The sequence below is a fragment of the Xenopus laevis genome, chromosome 1S (assembly GCF_017654675.1).
Source record: "Xenopus laevis strain J_2021 chromosome 1S, Xenopus_laevis_v10.1, whole genome shotgun sequence".
Lineage (NCBI taxonomy): Eukaryota > Metazoa > Chordata > Amphibia > Anura > Pipidae > Xenopus > Xenopus laevis.
The window spans coordinates 176,479,172-176,496,524 of record NC_054372.1 but is presented as its reverse complement, the minus strand read 5'-3'; the positions used below and the strand labels follow the sequence as shown (position 1 = coordinate 176,496,524).

The 17,353-nt window shown below is 35.1% G+C and overlaps 1 protein-coding gene across 2 annotated transcripts in view; it reads left to right on the top strand.

Annotated features, from left to right (window-relative positions):
• Window positions 1–17,353, top strand: part of adamts6.S (ADAM metallopeptidase with thrombospondin type 1 motif 6 S homeolog) — a 169,695-nt gene that overhangs the window by 69,349 nt on the left and 82,993 nt on the right. For both annotated transcript variants that reach the window (XM_041580554.1, XM_018241541.2), the window contains exons 8-9: window positions 2,135–2,178; window positions 9,457–9,562. In XM_041580554.1, coding sequence (XP_041436488.1) covers window positions 2,135–2,178; window positions 9,457–9,562 — 150 coding nt within the window. The remainder of the gene's footprint in view (window positions 1–2,134; window positions 2,179–9,456; window positions 9,563–17,353) is intronic.

Genomic DNA, 17,353 nt, shown 5'->3' with positions numbered 1-17,353 from the left:
CGGATTATGATGATATTTTCACAATAAATGAAAAGATTTTTCACCTGACATACAGTGTGTGCTGATCCTTTTTACAACATATATATATATATATATATATATATATATATATATATATATATATATATATATATATCAAATTGGCAAATAAACCGCACAACCAGGTCTTGCATAGAGTGTAAAAATCACAAACTTATTTATTTATCGACGTTTCGGCTCCAAACTGAAGACGGCTTAAGTTTGGAGCCGAAACGTCGATAAATAAATAAGTTTGTGATTTTTACACTCTATGCAAGACCTGGTTGTGCGGTTTATTTGCCAATTTGATATTAATTATTTAACCAGCACCTAGGCATTGATTTTGACTTGGGAGTGCTCCAGTTTATGCTCTCTGAATATATATATATATATATATATATATATATATATATATATATATATATATATATATATATATATATATATATATATATATATATATATATATATATATATATATATATGATAACACCCTTTATTGTTGTCATTAATAGTCAAATGTTACAGTGGTACAGATCTTAAGTAACTTAGTGCCAGCCTTAAATATTACATAGAAAAGGAATATTTATCTAGCTTGCTGGATTTCTCTAGTAATAAATAAATAAAACAAAATCAATCCAATAAACAAACTTAAATTACTATTAAAATGTATTTTAATGAGAACTAAATCCTAAAACAATAGGGCTATAAATACTCTATACTGACCTTACTGTAGTAGATGCTCAGCCATTTAACAGTATATCATGTTCCATTCCTTTTAGTTGACCATAGCAGTTCCCGGTCTTTGATCTTGCTAGATCATTTTTTATGTGCCAAGAACACTGCACATGCTCAGTGTATTTCAGGTTGAAAAAGCTAAGCTTTGTGATCATCAAAAGTCATATAGAAGCCACAAGAGTAGCAGAAAATTAGTTTCCTTCTGTCAGGAAGTTTACAGGAGAACTAAACCTCAACTAAAGAAGTAGGGCAGAAATGTTGTACATTATGTTTTGGGTTTCTATACCAGCCCAAGGGAACCCCAGCCCTTTAGCAGGGAAAATCTGTGCCTCCAAATATGTATCTCCCCATCTTCTTTTCTGCTCATTCTCTGCACATGCTCTGTGCTACTGTCACTTACTGAGCTTAGGGATCAACTCACAATATACTGAATATGTATAATATAAATGTGGCAATGTAACATGAAATTGCAACTCAGAAACCAGCGCAATAATCAATAATCAGCCCTGAAGCTTATAAGACATGCAAGCCTCATTTTCTGCAATTGCCCCCTCCCCGTGATGTGCATTAGTAAAAAAAAAAAACCTTTAAAAAGAGCTGACCCTTAAATGCAGAGAAGCGCAGCGGAGCTCCTGGTCACCATCTTCCAGCTCTTCATATTGTCGATTTGCACATGTGTAGTTGAAGCCGATTCCTGACTTGGCCCAACTGTGCATGCTCCATCTGGCTTTGTGTTTGGGAAGAGACCCAAAGACAATATGAAGAGCCAGAATATGGTGACCTGGAGCTCCACTGCGTTTCTCTGCATTTAAGGGTCAGATATTTGTAAAGGGATTTTTTTTTATCTAATGCAAATCGCGGAGAGAGGAGGGGGGCAATGCAGGAAAGTTTAGAGGGGTTATGATAAGCGGAGGTTTCGTTCTCCTTTAATGATTTGCAACGACCCCTAAGCTTCACTTCTCAACAGCTGCTCAATGCACACTGATCATGTGCGTGTCACAGACAAAATTCAAGATGGCAACCTCCTGTAACAACTTTGAAGGCCTGAATCATAACTACTATAGAGATGCTGAAACTTTAGGCTGGTTCTTTAAGTTCAGTATAGAAAGTATGGCATTTCTTGCCATATTCATTTTTAGGGTTCTGATGGCAGATGCACTGGTTTCTATGCTGCCATGTAATATAAATCTGAATTAATCTTCCTTGTATTTTTCCTAGAGTATATTGCTTAATCAGCAGACCTAAAGAAGACCGTAACTTGTAAAAAGTTGTATTGAAACAATAACAGCTTTTACACTGAAATGTGTCAATGTGCATTTTATTGTTTAATGTAAAAAATCTGGAACCACCAGTGTTGATAGTTTTATCTCTCCAACAGGTATGACATCTGTACATATAAAAACAAGCCTTGCGGGACTCTTGGTAAGTGCATTGAACCTTGTTTCTTGGAGTTGGGGGAGACAGAATATCTATGAATTTAATATATGTGAGAGTTGAAATTACTAAATGTAATGTAATATATGGATGCACCGAATCCAGGATTCGGTTCAGGATTCAGCCAGGATTCAGCTTTTTTCAGCAGGATTCGGATTCGGCCGAAATCTTCTGCCTGGCTGAACCGAATCCTAATTTGCATATGCAAATTAGGGGTGGGGAGGGTGGTTTCGTCACAAAACAAGGAAGTAAAGTTTTTCCCCCTTCCCATCCCTAATTTGGTTCGGATTTGGTTCGTATTCAGCCGAATGTAATATATCTGAGAGTTGAAATTCCTAAATCAAAGAAAGTGATGAAGATGATGTTAATTATTGAAGCTTTCCAAACAGTAGAAACATCTATGACAGCTTTGAAAGACCAAGTTGTGACACAGGATTAAAATATTTTGATTAGAATGATTTTATGTTTAATGACAGTAAAAATAAATAAGAAAAGGAACTGCCAGAATTTAGTTTACTGTTATTGAACAAGCTTTTCCATGCCATCTTGTCTCCTTAAAAAAAAAAAAGATGCACATGGTATTTGTGAAAATTTGTGGAATTGTGTTTATCTATAAATAAGTTCCATTGATTTTTCAATTTGTTGAAAGTAAAATCACCTTACACCACTGCATTCCCAAAGGGCATCATTCAAAATAGGCAATGGCCACAACTTCAAGGAATTTAGCTAACTAGGCCTTCCAAGCATGATTTTTGTGTGTTATTGATGAGCCAGATAAGATACCCTTTCAATTAATTTCAAAAAGTGAAAGCCTTGCAATTCCCTTGCAACATTGACTGCCTCCCTCATTTCTAGCCTGGCTTCTGCAGCCAGAAATATAGCTTCTCTAGAGAAGATTATTATTGACTTGATCTTATTTATTAAGATATTATTAATCACTGGAATAAAATGTGTTGTTTTTTTTGGAAGTTACCCATGGCAGCCAATCACATCTTTGTTTCCGTTATTCTTCCTGCAGCTGATGGATATAAGCTAATCAATGTTTGGTTACTTGGGGTTGCTGCTTGGGTTCAAATGTGTCCACTGTTAAGAAATGAACCACACTGTTAAACACTTGCTTTGGCAATTAGCTATTGCTATATGTTGGCCTCAGATAGGTTTTTATTAATCATCTTCAACCTATATAAATTCCTATTAAAACTGGTTTTACAGGTTTTTACTTGTGTAGTTTACATCCAAGTGCATTTAACAATTTTAGTTTTTTAAGCATTTTTAATATATTTATAAATTGACCAGAAATAAAGCAGTATTAAATTGGTTGCATTGTTTATTTTCCCTTATACGGAAAATGTCAATGATTCCATCTCCTGTGAAAGTACCAATGAGCTTGGTTAGCAGTGTGTGCAAGTGGACTGCAATATCACTTATATTCTAATTCATGATACTACTTTTAGGGGCAGATTTACTAAGGGTCGAATTTTGAGGGTTAAAAAACCCTCAAAGTAAAATCCTTCGAATATCGAATTCGAAGGATTTTAGCGCAAAAGGTTTGATTCGAACGATTCTAAGTGATCGATCGAATGATTTTTATTCGATCATAAAAAGTGCCCCAAACCTATCTACAATGTCCCCATAGGCTAACATTCAATTAGGTAGCTTTTATTCGGCAAAGTATTGAGTCGAAGGATTTTTTAAAGAGACAGTACTTCAATTATCGAATGGTCGAATGATTTTTACTTTGAATCGTTCGAATCATTCGATTCTATCAAATTCAATTGAATTTGACCAATTCGATGGTCGAAGTACCCAAAAAATTACTACAAAATTCCAATATTTTTGGATTCAAGCTATTCACTCGAGCTTAGTAAATCTGCCCCATAGTGTCTCAAGCTAGCTAAGCAGAGAAGGATGGTGGTATTATTTACAGCATGGAAGACTAATAGGGGCTTTTGCAAGCCAGAGTGTCTTTTGCCTTTTTAAAATGAACACTGCCATGTAACTTCCAAGAAAAAATTTAACTTTAACCTTTAATTAAGCCATGGCTTTAGATATTGTAGCTCGTGTTATTCAATGAATAGTTGTGCACTATAAATTATAGATTGTTGCAACTTGTTTTTGCAATATGGCTATTTGGGTATTATATTAGTCCTATATATATTTGGAAGTGAATATATTTGCAAATATTGCACTAGACTAGCTGGCCAGAGGACCAATCCAAATATCAGATGCAGAAGGCTATCCTGCATCTGATATTTGGATTTTCAAGCTTTTAGGGAGCAATAATGTGGTAGTGAATAGCGTGTGAGTACAATGCTGGATCCAGTTTATGAAAGTCTGGTTTTGAATCCTCACTGTTAGGTTCTTGCTTTAATGAAAGTAGGAAAAACCATTACATAGCTTAAATATACCCTCTACTATGCTGTTGAAAAAGAAAAATTATATAAATGAATGTCATGTACCCAATTGAGCCCAATGTGTATTAGTCTATCACTGCTTCCCTGGAAAACATGCTCTTTTCCACCATTTTTTTTTAAATATGTGTTTATGTAACCTACCTTAATCCAGGTCTGTATTTAAGCCTGGTGTTGTCCTAGGCACTGCACCTCTTCATGCCCATTGACACATGCTGAGTGACATAAACAGAAGCAACGTCACTTCTACTCTCTTTAGCACATAAAGTACCTCCTCACCTCTGCGACCAGATTTAATTTTTTTAAAAAAAACAAAGTTCCATATTTCTATTTATATAGGCATCCAAGTTCTGCCCCCTATTAAAGCTGCTGCCATATGCATTATATAGTGACTATATAGTCAATATCTCCCTGCAATCACCATCTGTTGTGCTTTTTCTCCCTCTCTCACCTTGTTTTGCTCTTTCACATTGTTTTTCTCTTTCCAACTGTTCAATGTAACTATACTGCTGTTTCCTATCTTATAGCCACAGTCTTTCTTGCTTATTGTAATTGCTGTCTTGCTGATTTTGGAAGTAAAGGCAACAGCAAAACAATAGAAACAATAAATCCAGGAGAGGGAAATGAAGGGATTTCTTTGTTTAGGACTATGTACAAGATGTATTTATTCAAAAACATTAACACAGTATTTTAAAATAGACAAAGCTAACACATTTCAAAGACAACATTTGCAATCACTGATAAAGGATGGTAGAAGTTATTGCAACTTTGGGACTTGGTGTGAGAGATGAATAATGCATTGACTGTAGGGTGTTATAGTCGTGATCTATAGGGTCTTGGTTTGCAGAGGCTCTAAGAGTGGGTTGAGGAGCAGCTGGGCAGCTAACTGCAAAGAGTGTACCCAGGAATGTGATTTGATGTGCATATGGTACCGAAATTAAATTGTAGTTGATCAAGAAGAATTGAAGTAACTCTTTTTCAACTTAGGAAGTAGTGATATGGTAATTTGAGAATGATTTAAGATTTGATGAAGGAATGAGTTTCTAGTAACTTGGAGAGTCGGAGAGAGAACTAACCTTGGAAAGTGTTTTGATTTCTCTAACCTTCTCAGAGAAAACATCTGGTGATAGCCACTTATCATTGTAGCAAATTGGAGGCACGATGCCTAAATTACATTTGATCAAGTGTTTAGAGATCATGCTTATCCACAACATTCTTTTGTTAAAACTAGCCTACTTCTTCCATGTACTAGGGGCATTGCATTTCCTATGCAGTATATTGTGAATGTAAAATTGCACCAATTAAAATATTTTTCTTGGAGGCTAGGGAAGAGTCTCCGTATGAAACATAAATTCTAGACCTGTGCAACATCAAAAATATTTTAAAGGCAGGTGTAAATGCATAATCTTGGGAGGTTGTACAGTATAGTAAGGGATAATTAGAAAAGGGGCAGTATCAGAAGTAGTATGACCCTGCCATACACTAAGCTTAATAAAGTTTGCATTAATACCATGTCTAAATGCTTATGTTTAGCAGTTCCTCTATATGGTCTCCCCAAAGTGTTTGGTCTTTTTTTTTATACAAAAAGTCAGTGCAGCCAGAAATCTATCTATAAAGTACTCACCTTAAGGAGCAAATTCTTCAAGGAAAAACCTTGACTTTATATAGAAAACATGTTGTTACCGTTGATCAAATGCTGTTCTATACTGCAAACACTTTTGGCAGCACAGTAACTGTTAAAATAGACACTCCTTGTTTGGCTTAAGTTCTGTGGAGTCTGGTTATAGATACAGGCCCTAAATCAACCAGGCAATTATGATCTTTTATATTGTTCGTATACAAGTTTTGAACTAAAATTAAAGTAGATAACGATCTATTTAGTGTAAAAAAAAAAAACCCCATAAATTAAGGGTATATTAGGAAAAATAAGACCTCACAAGATCTGCTATGAAACTTTTATTGTATTGACCAGTTTTGGGCAGAGCAGAGATGGGCCAGTGAATACAACAGGTAGAAATTTGATCTTATCTGAGGCAGTGTCAGACTGGAATGCCTGGGGCCCACTAGAAAACCTTTGGCCACAGGCCCTCTCTCTAAAAATGTTTCCTTCTTTTATCATTCACTTTCTTTTATCTTTTAATCACTTCTCAAATGTTATCATCCGTCTCTCCCTCCATTTCTTCTCTTTATTCTTATATAGAAATGGGGCAATTGCTGTTCTATAGGCTACAAGGCAAATAGTTGGGTTAGCAGAAGGGCCCACTGACACCTGGGCCCACCGGTAGTTTTCCTGGTATCCCAGTGGGCCAGTCCGTATAAGTGACTTAACAAAAATGTATTCAATTATTTTACGGTACAGTACATTATTTTATGCTGCTATGTTTTGGCTACTATTTGATTTACTTCTACAGTATTAAAACTTAAACATCATGGGCTCATCCAGTTTGTAACAAATCACAGGTTGCCTTAGCAGGAAACAAAATACATGCCAATCTAATCATACGCTGACATCTTAAGAGCTCATTATACATTCTGAACAAACATGTCAGTGGGTTATTTTGTAATGGGGCATTCAGACTTAGTGTGATGAAGGAACTCTCTTCTCCTATGGGTATGCTCTCATCCAAGTGTGTATTTTTCCGAGAAGTAACAGGCAGTAAATTGGAATGTATGGTCCTTTCAGTCCTGCTAGTAAAATACTGTACAGTTATGCCGTTTATTGTATCAACTGTTATTTAAATTAGTGAGCAAGGACTGGTTCTCGTTTTACTCTTCTGAATAAAGTGGCAGACTGTTTATTTCTCAAAATGCACTGAGATCCTTTATAGTCTCTAGTCATACTCTAGTTTTTTAATGATTTGTTTCTTTGAATCATTGAACAAAAGCACTGAGCAAGTACTAGCTTTCCTATACAACTGCCCCTTTTTTGATGATGCCTATCTCCCATATTTCTGTGACAGTATCACCTATACCACTGTGCCTTGTAAAACATCAGCAAACATTCATGATTACAAATTCCTGACCTGTTATCTATTGACTTGACCTTTGTGGAAGTATATGCTTCTATTGGGCATCCTTCATTAGGCTATGTATACACAATTGGTCTTTTGCTATGTTTGCTGCTTTTAGTTTCTGCTACATCTGCCTTTTGACCTGTGAATGGTAAGCATGTTCAGAAAGAGACCTTTTATTTGTATTTATTTTTATCCATGAAGACCACTCCAAATGGTAAAGTAGGTCTTGGTCTACTTTTCGGCATTCATTTTTGAACTATTTTCACTGACGTATCATCTACCAAGTGAAAGTCGGAGGTTGCACAGAGTGAGCACTTGACATTATCTAATTGATTGTTGTTCCTTTTCCGTTAATTAACACCTCGGTAAGCTTTATTTTTATTGACTGTGGTATGTGGTCATGCATTACATTGTACAAAGGCCCATTCACTAAAGGAGTTGAAACTGCAAAACATAGTTGCAGTTTTCGAACCCACAATGCATTATGGATTTTCAGAATTTACACCTGCTGCAGTTGGCTGCAAACTTTTACGCCAGGTAACTGAGGCGCATTAATTAGTGTTGGTTATTAACAGAGGAAAGTTTTGTCTGCAAGAGAAGTTGTCATCTGGGCCTCACATGGCCATAAATGTACATGCCCTTGTATTGGGTGTCATTTAAGTAGAGCAAAATAGTACCAATAAGAAAAAGGAGCCCAATAGTCACAATGTGGTCTATGTACATTAGAGGGCAGATTTATTAAGGGTTGAAGTGAAAATTCTAATTTTCAATTTTTTTTTGGTCAAATTCGAATTGTGAATTTTCCACACTCCATGTGATTTTTTATTTGAATTCGAATTTCGAGATGTATCATGCTCTGGCCCTTTAAGAACTCGAAATTTGACTATTTGCCTCATAATACCTGCTGAATTACTGTATAAGTCATTGGGAGAGGTCCATGCATTAGTTTGGTGATGTTTGCAGCCTTTCTGACATCAAGTTTTTATAAATCAAATCAAATTTGATTCGAGTTTCCGGGTCATCTAAATACAAAATTAGATTTTTTTTTAATACATTTTGTAGAATTTCGAATTTATGGGAGTTTGAAAAAACTTGATAATTGTGCCTCTAGGTGTTAGTAACAGGGCTCCATTGCTTTGTCTCTTATGAGTCAAGGGAGACACAAGCTGCAAATTGGGGAACAATAATAGCATATATAGGTGTAGCAGTTTGATGGGTGCAATTATGCGGCCATATCATATATATTTATAATACTTCATTTCCCTATCTGACATCTGTTTCTAGTTAAACTGCCTCATTGTCACTGTCTCTATTACTGGTTTATAGGGTTAAAAACCCAAATACCTTCCTGCGTGGTATTATAAAGCTAAAAAATATATCTTATGTTTATTTATTTACATTTTACTATCACTCTGTCTTTGTAGGCAAATAAAAACTTGCTTGCGCTTTTTTTCTGAACCCACTAAACTTAAACAGATCTCAGAAGAATAATAAAGTGGACATTTTTTTTCAACTTTCTGCAGCCTCAAGAATGTTAGTAGAGAAATACTTTGTTGAATTCCCTCTCTTGGCTCATGTTACTAGGTGGTCCCAAGTTACCAGAAGTAAAATTTATAAATCTAACCCCTAGTCTAGACATTTTTCAGCACTGACTGCAGTTCAAAAAATATTAATGTCTAGCCTGTAAAGTGAAATTCCCCCCAGTGATTTTGTAAATGACTAGAAAGTTAACCTCTTGACAACCACTCCTTCTCTATGTGGATGTTATTAAAAAGAATCCCAGCATTTAGAAATCTGAAACACCTTGGTTTGACCCTTTGTGTCTCTTTCTGTTTATTCAGGTTTGGCCTCGGTGGCTGGAATGTGTGAGCCAGAGAGGAGCTGCAGTATTAATGAAGACATTGGCTTAGGTTCTGCATTTACCATTGCACATGAGATTGGTCACAAGTGAGTTGGAAAAAAAAGTGAAAATATGTTTTTACGCAACCTGTTTTACATTGTTTCAGTGGATTGTTCATAGTTGTGTATTTTAGGCTACTTTTATGCCATATCCTACTGAGAGGTCGTTTGCCAGATATTTTAAGATTAATGAAAGTATATAATGCATATATAATATATATATATATATATATATATATATATATATATATATATATATATATATATATATATATATATATATATATATATATATATATATATAAGAAATATATAAAAGTTCAGTTGCATTATATTTAACAATTAGAGAGTGACGGTTATATAGTGAATAAATTACCCCCTCTTGTAAAATATATAAGGATATTATAAGTTACCGAGGAGTTTCATGACCATATAAAAACACGAGGCTGACGGACGAGGGTTTTTATACAGGTCATGGAACTCCGAGGTAACTTCTAATATCCTCATATTTTGCAACTGGGGGTACTTTATTTATTATAATTCACATGTTTTAGTGAGTCATGTGACAGCAACTACATCAGAACTCACCATTTATAAGGATATAATTTACAAGATATTCATGGCTTTTGTGTATTATAATGACATTATATCACAATTGTAAGCAATAATGGCCCAGGTTCTATTTGATACACTAAAATGATTTTCAAATGCCCTTGAGTTTTCATTAGCTTAGACATTTGGATAAGTCATGGATTCTTAACCTACAGTTGGAACCCAAACGTTTGTTCCCCTGCTGTTTAGGTTGGGTCTCTGTGTTCCCCGATAATGTAAATATAGACCATTGTTTTAGCTCAAGGTCCATATGTATTTATCAATTTAGCAATTAAAATGTTAGTGGCCCAAGAATAAAGTTTAAGAAACATTGCAAAAAGTGTTATCTCTTTAAATTTGATGCAGTGACTTCCAGTTGCTGAAGTACTGCACTTTCCATCATCCCCTGACAGACAAGTTATATTATAAGAAACAATGTACCCCCAACCAAAATATATATGGATATTAGATGCAGATGTCTAATCTACGTTCTTCCATCTGTTGCTGAACTGTGGCTGCAGGCATCCTTTTAAAGCAAAGGGTTGACTTCTTCCATCCTTGTAATTTAGAATAAAGGGCGCTCTCTCTCATACGTGCAGGCACATGATGTAGAACATGTTCTGGTTAGCATGTCCTTACTTACACTCCTAGATTAGTGAGTTACAATACCTTTGATCCAAGTGCAGTATATGTTTTAGTCACTTGGAGTACTTAGGTCTACATAATTACAACTCAGAAATATAATAAGAATAATGTATATGTAATATGTATTACCTTTTGCACTCTCTTATGTTTCATGGTATGGTCTGTTATAATAATTATTCTCTTGTAATATGTGTAAACATAAAATCCATTTATGGTGATCCAAAAGAGTTGCTCTCCAATCTAGTCAAATGAAATCAACATTATTTTATAAAGAGTGTATATTATGGGCCTTGAGCATTTTTGAAGGATTAATACCATAATACCACAAATAATTAAGCTTTTAAAAGAAGCAGCCAGTACGTTTGGAGCCAGTCATGCAGTGAAAGGAGCAAAACAAAACAGGAGCTAGAATTGTGGGAAAATGTAATAATGTGCCTTGAAGACCTAATTGCTTAATGAGAAGGAGTGCATAGCTCTGCATTTTTCTGCAGCTGATCCATTTTGGTTGGCATGAAATGAGTCCTAAAGGTTTCTTTCTCATAACTATACCTATAAATCCGAGGGGGGGGATATATGTAATAGAGGGTGTTTTTAAGTAGAAGTCATTACACTTATTACATCAATCACTAGCTGCCTAATTATTTTTTTGGCGTTTTACATATAGTGTCGGAATTACAAATGTCCTAGGTATTTCCTTTATCAGCTTCTTAGCTGCCATTATTTTTCTACAAAAGCAAACTGTTACTTTTAATTTCCTTTCCTGATTTTTAATTATTAGTGACAAGCCATTCCATTTGATCATATAATGTTCCTTTTATTTTAATGTTGATACAGCTGTTGGGATCTGTTTTCCAATCACAAGACATGAACAGTCTCCATAACATCAGCTGCATTTCAGAGCCACCATTGGACAATGTAGAAGTTTGTGTCATCAATTATTTTTGACTTAGTTATTTGAGCTTTAGAATTACACTTACAATATATTTAGTTAAAGTTTATTTAAAAATGTTCACTTAAGCTTCTCTTTGAATTCCTCCTATTTGTCGTTGTGGTTTGATTCTTTGAAAGTTTGTTGCCTAAGATTTGATACCTAGCTTCCAAAATTCTTCTAGCTTAAAGGTTGTAGCTTCAATATAATTGTGGGAAATTCAATTCAATTTTGACATGCACAATCCAACTAAAAGGCATCCTTGGCATAGCAACCAAAGCAGCAAGCTTATCACCACTACATATGAAAAAAGCAAACTTCTGCCAACTGTTGACATCATAGTGTAGAGAGCTTGGACTGCATTCCCATTGAATAGCCTTCAAGAAATGAGCTCCCAGCAGACAATAGTTTGGGCTTTTCTTTTAGTGGTATTCCTCTAAAACACTAATACCTATAAACTATGCTGTCATTGCGTTCTAATTACCTTATACATGAAGTATTGGGTGCACAAAAGTAACTATGCTTTCAAGCGCTTTTGACGGCTGCTTGTGTATAGCATTTCAAGTAAGTGCACACATAGGTGTGTGCTGTGTGGATATGCAAATGTGAGCTGGGGACTGGGGAAAGCAAGCAAGAGATAGTATTTGAAGAGAGGGTACCCTGAAGTAAAAGGTCCAGTTAAAGAGCATGTTCCTCATGAATTTGCAAAGCGTCCTGCTTGGAAACCAAAACTGAGAAGGTGAGGTTTGGAAGGGATCCATTCTATTATGAAAATGTTGAATATACAATACAATATAAGTAAGTGCTAAGAGCATCACTACTCTAAGAACTTTCAAGTGGGCATAAGACACAGCAAAGGGTTGGGTTTAGGCAATATGAATTAGGATAAATGATAGATGTGGCATTGAGCTTTGCTATTTAGCACAAAGCAATGGCTTTAAGAGTATCATGAAAGAGTAGAAAGAGAGTCAGTTCCAATTTAACAGCCCATGGATTACTAGATGAACATGCATTTTAGTAAGTTAGCACATCAAAGTGTCTTACTTTATTAAAGGGGACCCGTCGCCCAAACCAAATTATTCCAAATCCTATTTTATCATGTTAGTCAAGCAAAATGAACTTTAATTACACTGTATACATTATTTGAATATTGTTTCCATCAGTCTGGGAACTCATAATTATAGCAAGCAGGCAGGAGCCATTTTGTGGACATTGTTATTAAGGCAAGTCTTGTATCATCTCAGAATCTTGTTTGTGCACCAGGGGACAGGGACCCAATGTCCATCCCCATGCCCTGGTTACACAATTAAATCGTTAAGAGAGCTGGGGGAATGCAGGGAGAGCAGTGACATCTAGGAAGTGCTGAATAGAAAGTGAAAGTAATTTTCTGCCCCGCCTCTATGCCACTGGCATAGAGGAGGGGCAGACAATATTTGATTGACAGCTGATATTTTTAAATGCGTTTACAACAGCTATGAATGCTTTAATAAAAAAAAGAAATTGGATTTCATATTTAATTTAAAAAGGACTTTTATTATACAGATTTTTATGTCTGGGTGACGGGTCCACTTTAACGTGGATGAATGAAAACAATATGCAATGAGCTCATACTTCCATGCTTATGTAGTACTGCATGGGGTATATTGCAATGCCATTCACGGCATCTGCAACTGTTTATAATAAATGACTGTACACAAATATACATTGCTACAATACTGAGTGAAGGTTGCAGATATAAACAGTAAATACCACTAGAACAAAGAGAAAACATTTGGATTATTTATGTTGTGGTAGACTGGAGTTCTCTTAGCAGCCAGCATGTTTACCATGATTTTGGTTGTGTCCTTTCACTGAAAACAATTCCCTTAAGTACCTACAGTAAATACAATTTTACATTGTGGCAGATCTCTTAATTTCATGAAGTTGAACCAGTACTAAACATTCATCAGTTGAAGCTTTCTATCCAAAAAAGGCATTCAGTGTTAGGATGTTCTTTCTGATATTTCTTCTTTTTCTACTCCCTGCAGCTTTGGTTCATGACCTCTTGTTCAAGAATTTATTTTACCCTGGAAAATACTTCCCTTCTGTAACTTACCCTTCAAGTGTCTGTCATGTCATCTATCTGCTGTTTGTCATTTCATATATGGAACCCCCACTCCTTTTCCCAAGTCACGACCAATACATACATGTATGTTACTGTTCTGGAAAAATGGAAAATTGCAGTATCGATTTTTAACCATTTTATGTCATTGGGTTTGACATAGTTTCCACTGCAAATTTTCTTATAGATTAACCTTCAACCTGGAAAAGTGAATCTACAGTGCTTGTTATGTACCATGGAAAGGATTAGTATTTCATTTATATCTGTATAAATGATGATACTGTAGAACCTTGTACCAACCATAGTGTATTTATAATGGCGCTATCCATTCTTATTTTGTGGCGCTGGGTCCTTTATAAACAGGGTTAAATGTTTAATTCATCCAAACAATCAGCATCTAATTCACAAAGTGTATTTGAAGCAAAATGTTACCACCGAACATATATCATATTGTGACATTTATATTCTATGTGTACTGTATACTGTGAGTGGGTTCCTAAGCTCAGTAAGTGTCAGCACCATGGAGCATGTGCAGTGAATCAGCAGAAAAGAAGATGGAGAGCTACTGGGGCATCTTCGGAGACACAGATCTTTACTGCTAAAGGGCTGTGGTTGCCTTGGGCTGGTACAGAAGCTCAAAACATAATGTACAACATTTCTAGCTACTTCTTTAGTTTAGTTTAACTTTCCTTGTCCTTTGAGAAGGGTTTCAGTGAGCTAGAGAGAGTGAGAGACTTGCACCTAAACTGTTTAGTTATGAGGGTAGACATGGTTGGGGTTGTTTTTTCTGGGGAAAGACATGATTAATTTTTATCAACAAAAAGTCAAACAGGAGGGTATGCAGGTATTGGCACTGGCCTAGCCATACACCAGCAATGAATCCAATGATAAATGAAAAGCTGATACCTTTTTATGCAACACACGGGGTGACCCCAAGGGCCATGCGGTCCTGAAACAAACATAATATCCAAGGCTATTGTGATACTAACATCTAAAATGAGTATAAATATTGGTATATATATTTCATGTGAGTGTATGTTTGGATGCTGGGTTTCATTTGGAGGGGTTGAACTTGATAGACGTTGGTCTTTTTTTTTTCAACCCAACTTGACTATGTAAATGATGGATGCTCAACATAAAAAATATTGATATTTAAGTGAGTTTGATATGATTTTATGATAGGTATAGATTATAATGATACACATCATGAAAGTTTTTTTTTTATTAAAAAAACTGATATGTTAATTCATCAGAATTTATTTTGAGCTTTGAGTATTTATGGCACTGTATTTGAGTGAGTCCATGGAATTGTTCTATGTGAATTTAAAAATATTTATGAAATAAATAGGAGAAATAATTGCTGATGGGTGCCTAAAGTCCAGCAAAGTCTTTTTTGGTCTTTTGGCAGAACTAACTGTTAAAAATTAAATGTTGCTAAATATTTGAATTGGGCAAGATGTTGTGGGGTTACAATCAGTCCCACATTCCTGTTCATAAAGACCATGCCACAACCTGATGTGCCTAGCAGTGTAAATATTTGATGGCCATAGAGAACTGACAGAGAAAAAACATGTATAAAATGTCAGAGACATCCTGTTTTATATCCTCTTTGTTATATGGATGTGTTGTTTTGTGTACATCCGCATACTAAGGAGCATATTTATTAACACTGGAGACAAACACGGTGATGTTTGTCTCAAATGTTAACAAATACGCCCCTTAGTGTGTAAATAGCTGTGCAACTGCATCTCAGTAATTGTTTGTATGTTTTATTAGTAAGAACTCATCTTCAAAAGTTTTGACTCTCAATAGCTTTATGGATAAGGATAGAGTGAAGAAGGGCTAATGACTTAAAAATTACTTAAATACTTCGGAGCATATTTACTAACATTCGGATTTCTTTTTTTGCCCCACGAATCTCTAAAAATTTGTGGTTTTTCCTATTTTTTTAAAAAATGTTTTAAGATTTAACTGTAAAAACCACAAAAAACTGTAATACAAAAATTCACCATGTAAAAGTTATCGAGGTCCTATAGAAGTCAAATAGAATTGCGCTGATCCAATTTGACCATTTTGTTATCATTTCAGCCTTTTAGAGGTTTTCAAGGTTTTTTTTTTTGTTATGATTTGTCTGTAAAACTCTAATTTTTAGAGGTTTAAAGGTGTTCATATTTTTTTCTGGTCATTCAGCTTTATTTTCATTAGGATATTTTAACAAATTCCATGACATTTGCAATTTTAGAGAACGTGAGTTCAGTCGTGGTTTCAAAAAACCCTCTAAAACTACTTAAATGAAAATGTTGATAAATAAGCCTCTTAGATGTTGCAAATTTTGATGATTTTATCATAAAACAGGTCCAGTTGTTGTTTCCACTGCCCTAGGTAGACATTTTTTTTCTGTAGACTTTGTTACAACTCACCTACAAATATATATTCAATATTAACAAACTATTTTGCATATATTCAATTATATGTATATGAGTCATTAATAATTTTTTTTTTAATTTTTGATTTACTTGGTTACCTTTCCTACAGATAATTTCTGTTATGAGAGTAAGTTCAAATTTGGTATGTTTTTATATATACAAAAGGGATCCATAGAAAACACTAATCACTTATAATTTGATGGCACCCATAAGCAGTGGCGTATCTACCAGGGGAGATTGTGATCTGCCATTGAGTTCTACATTAACTTGACAGGTCAAAATACTTCGAAATTGGTCCATCGAATTGAAATACTTCGACTTTGAATATCGAAGTCGAAGTTTTTTTCATCGAATTTGGGTATCCTGCGGTCAAACTAAAAACATTCGATCGAACGATTAACGATTCGAAGTATTTCAGCAATCGATGGAACGATTTTACTTCGACTTCCAAAAACTTAGAAAATGCTCTAGAAGGTCCCCATAGGCTACCATAGCACTTCGGCTGGTTTAATTTGGCGAAGTATTGAAGTTGAAGTTTTTATAAAGAGACAGTACTTCGATTATCGAATGGTCGAATATTCGAACGATTTTACTTCGAATTAAAGTCGAAGTCGTAGTATCCTATTCTATGGTCAAAGTATCCAAAAAATTACTTTGAATTTTGAATTTTTTTACTTCGAAAATTCCCTCGAATTCACTTCGACCCTTGATAAATCTGCCCCTAACTGTAACAGGAAGAAGTGTTGAAGCAAAAGACACAACTCTGTCTGTTAATTGGCTCATGTGACCTAACCAGTATAGTTTATTTGGTATGTTTGTGTGCACAGTGAATCCTACGATCCCAGGGGGCGGCCCTTATTTTTTAAAATGGCAATTTTCTATTTATGATTACCCAATGGCACATACTACTAGAAAAGTATATTATTATGAAAATGGTTTATTTACATGAAGCAGGGTTTTACATATGAGCTGTTTTATGTGATATCTTTTTATAGAGACCTACATTGTTTGGGAGGTATAGTTTTCCTTTAATAAAAATGCAGTTTGTATGCTTCTTTGATGAGAGTCCTCCACATGAGTAAAGATGGAATAAAATATCTATGCATAGCAGGACTAAACCTCACTCTGAAGTAATTGTAGCCACCGTC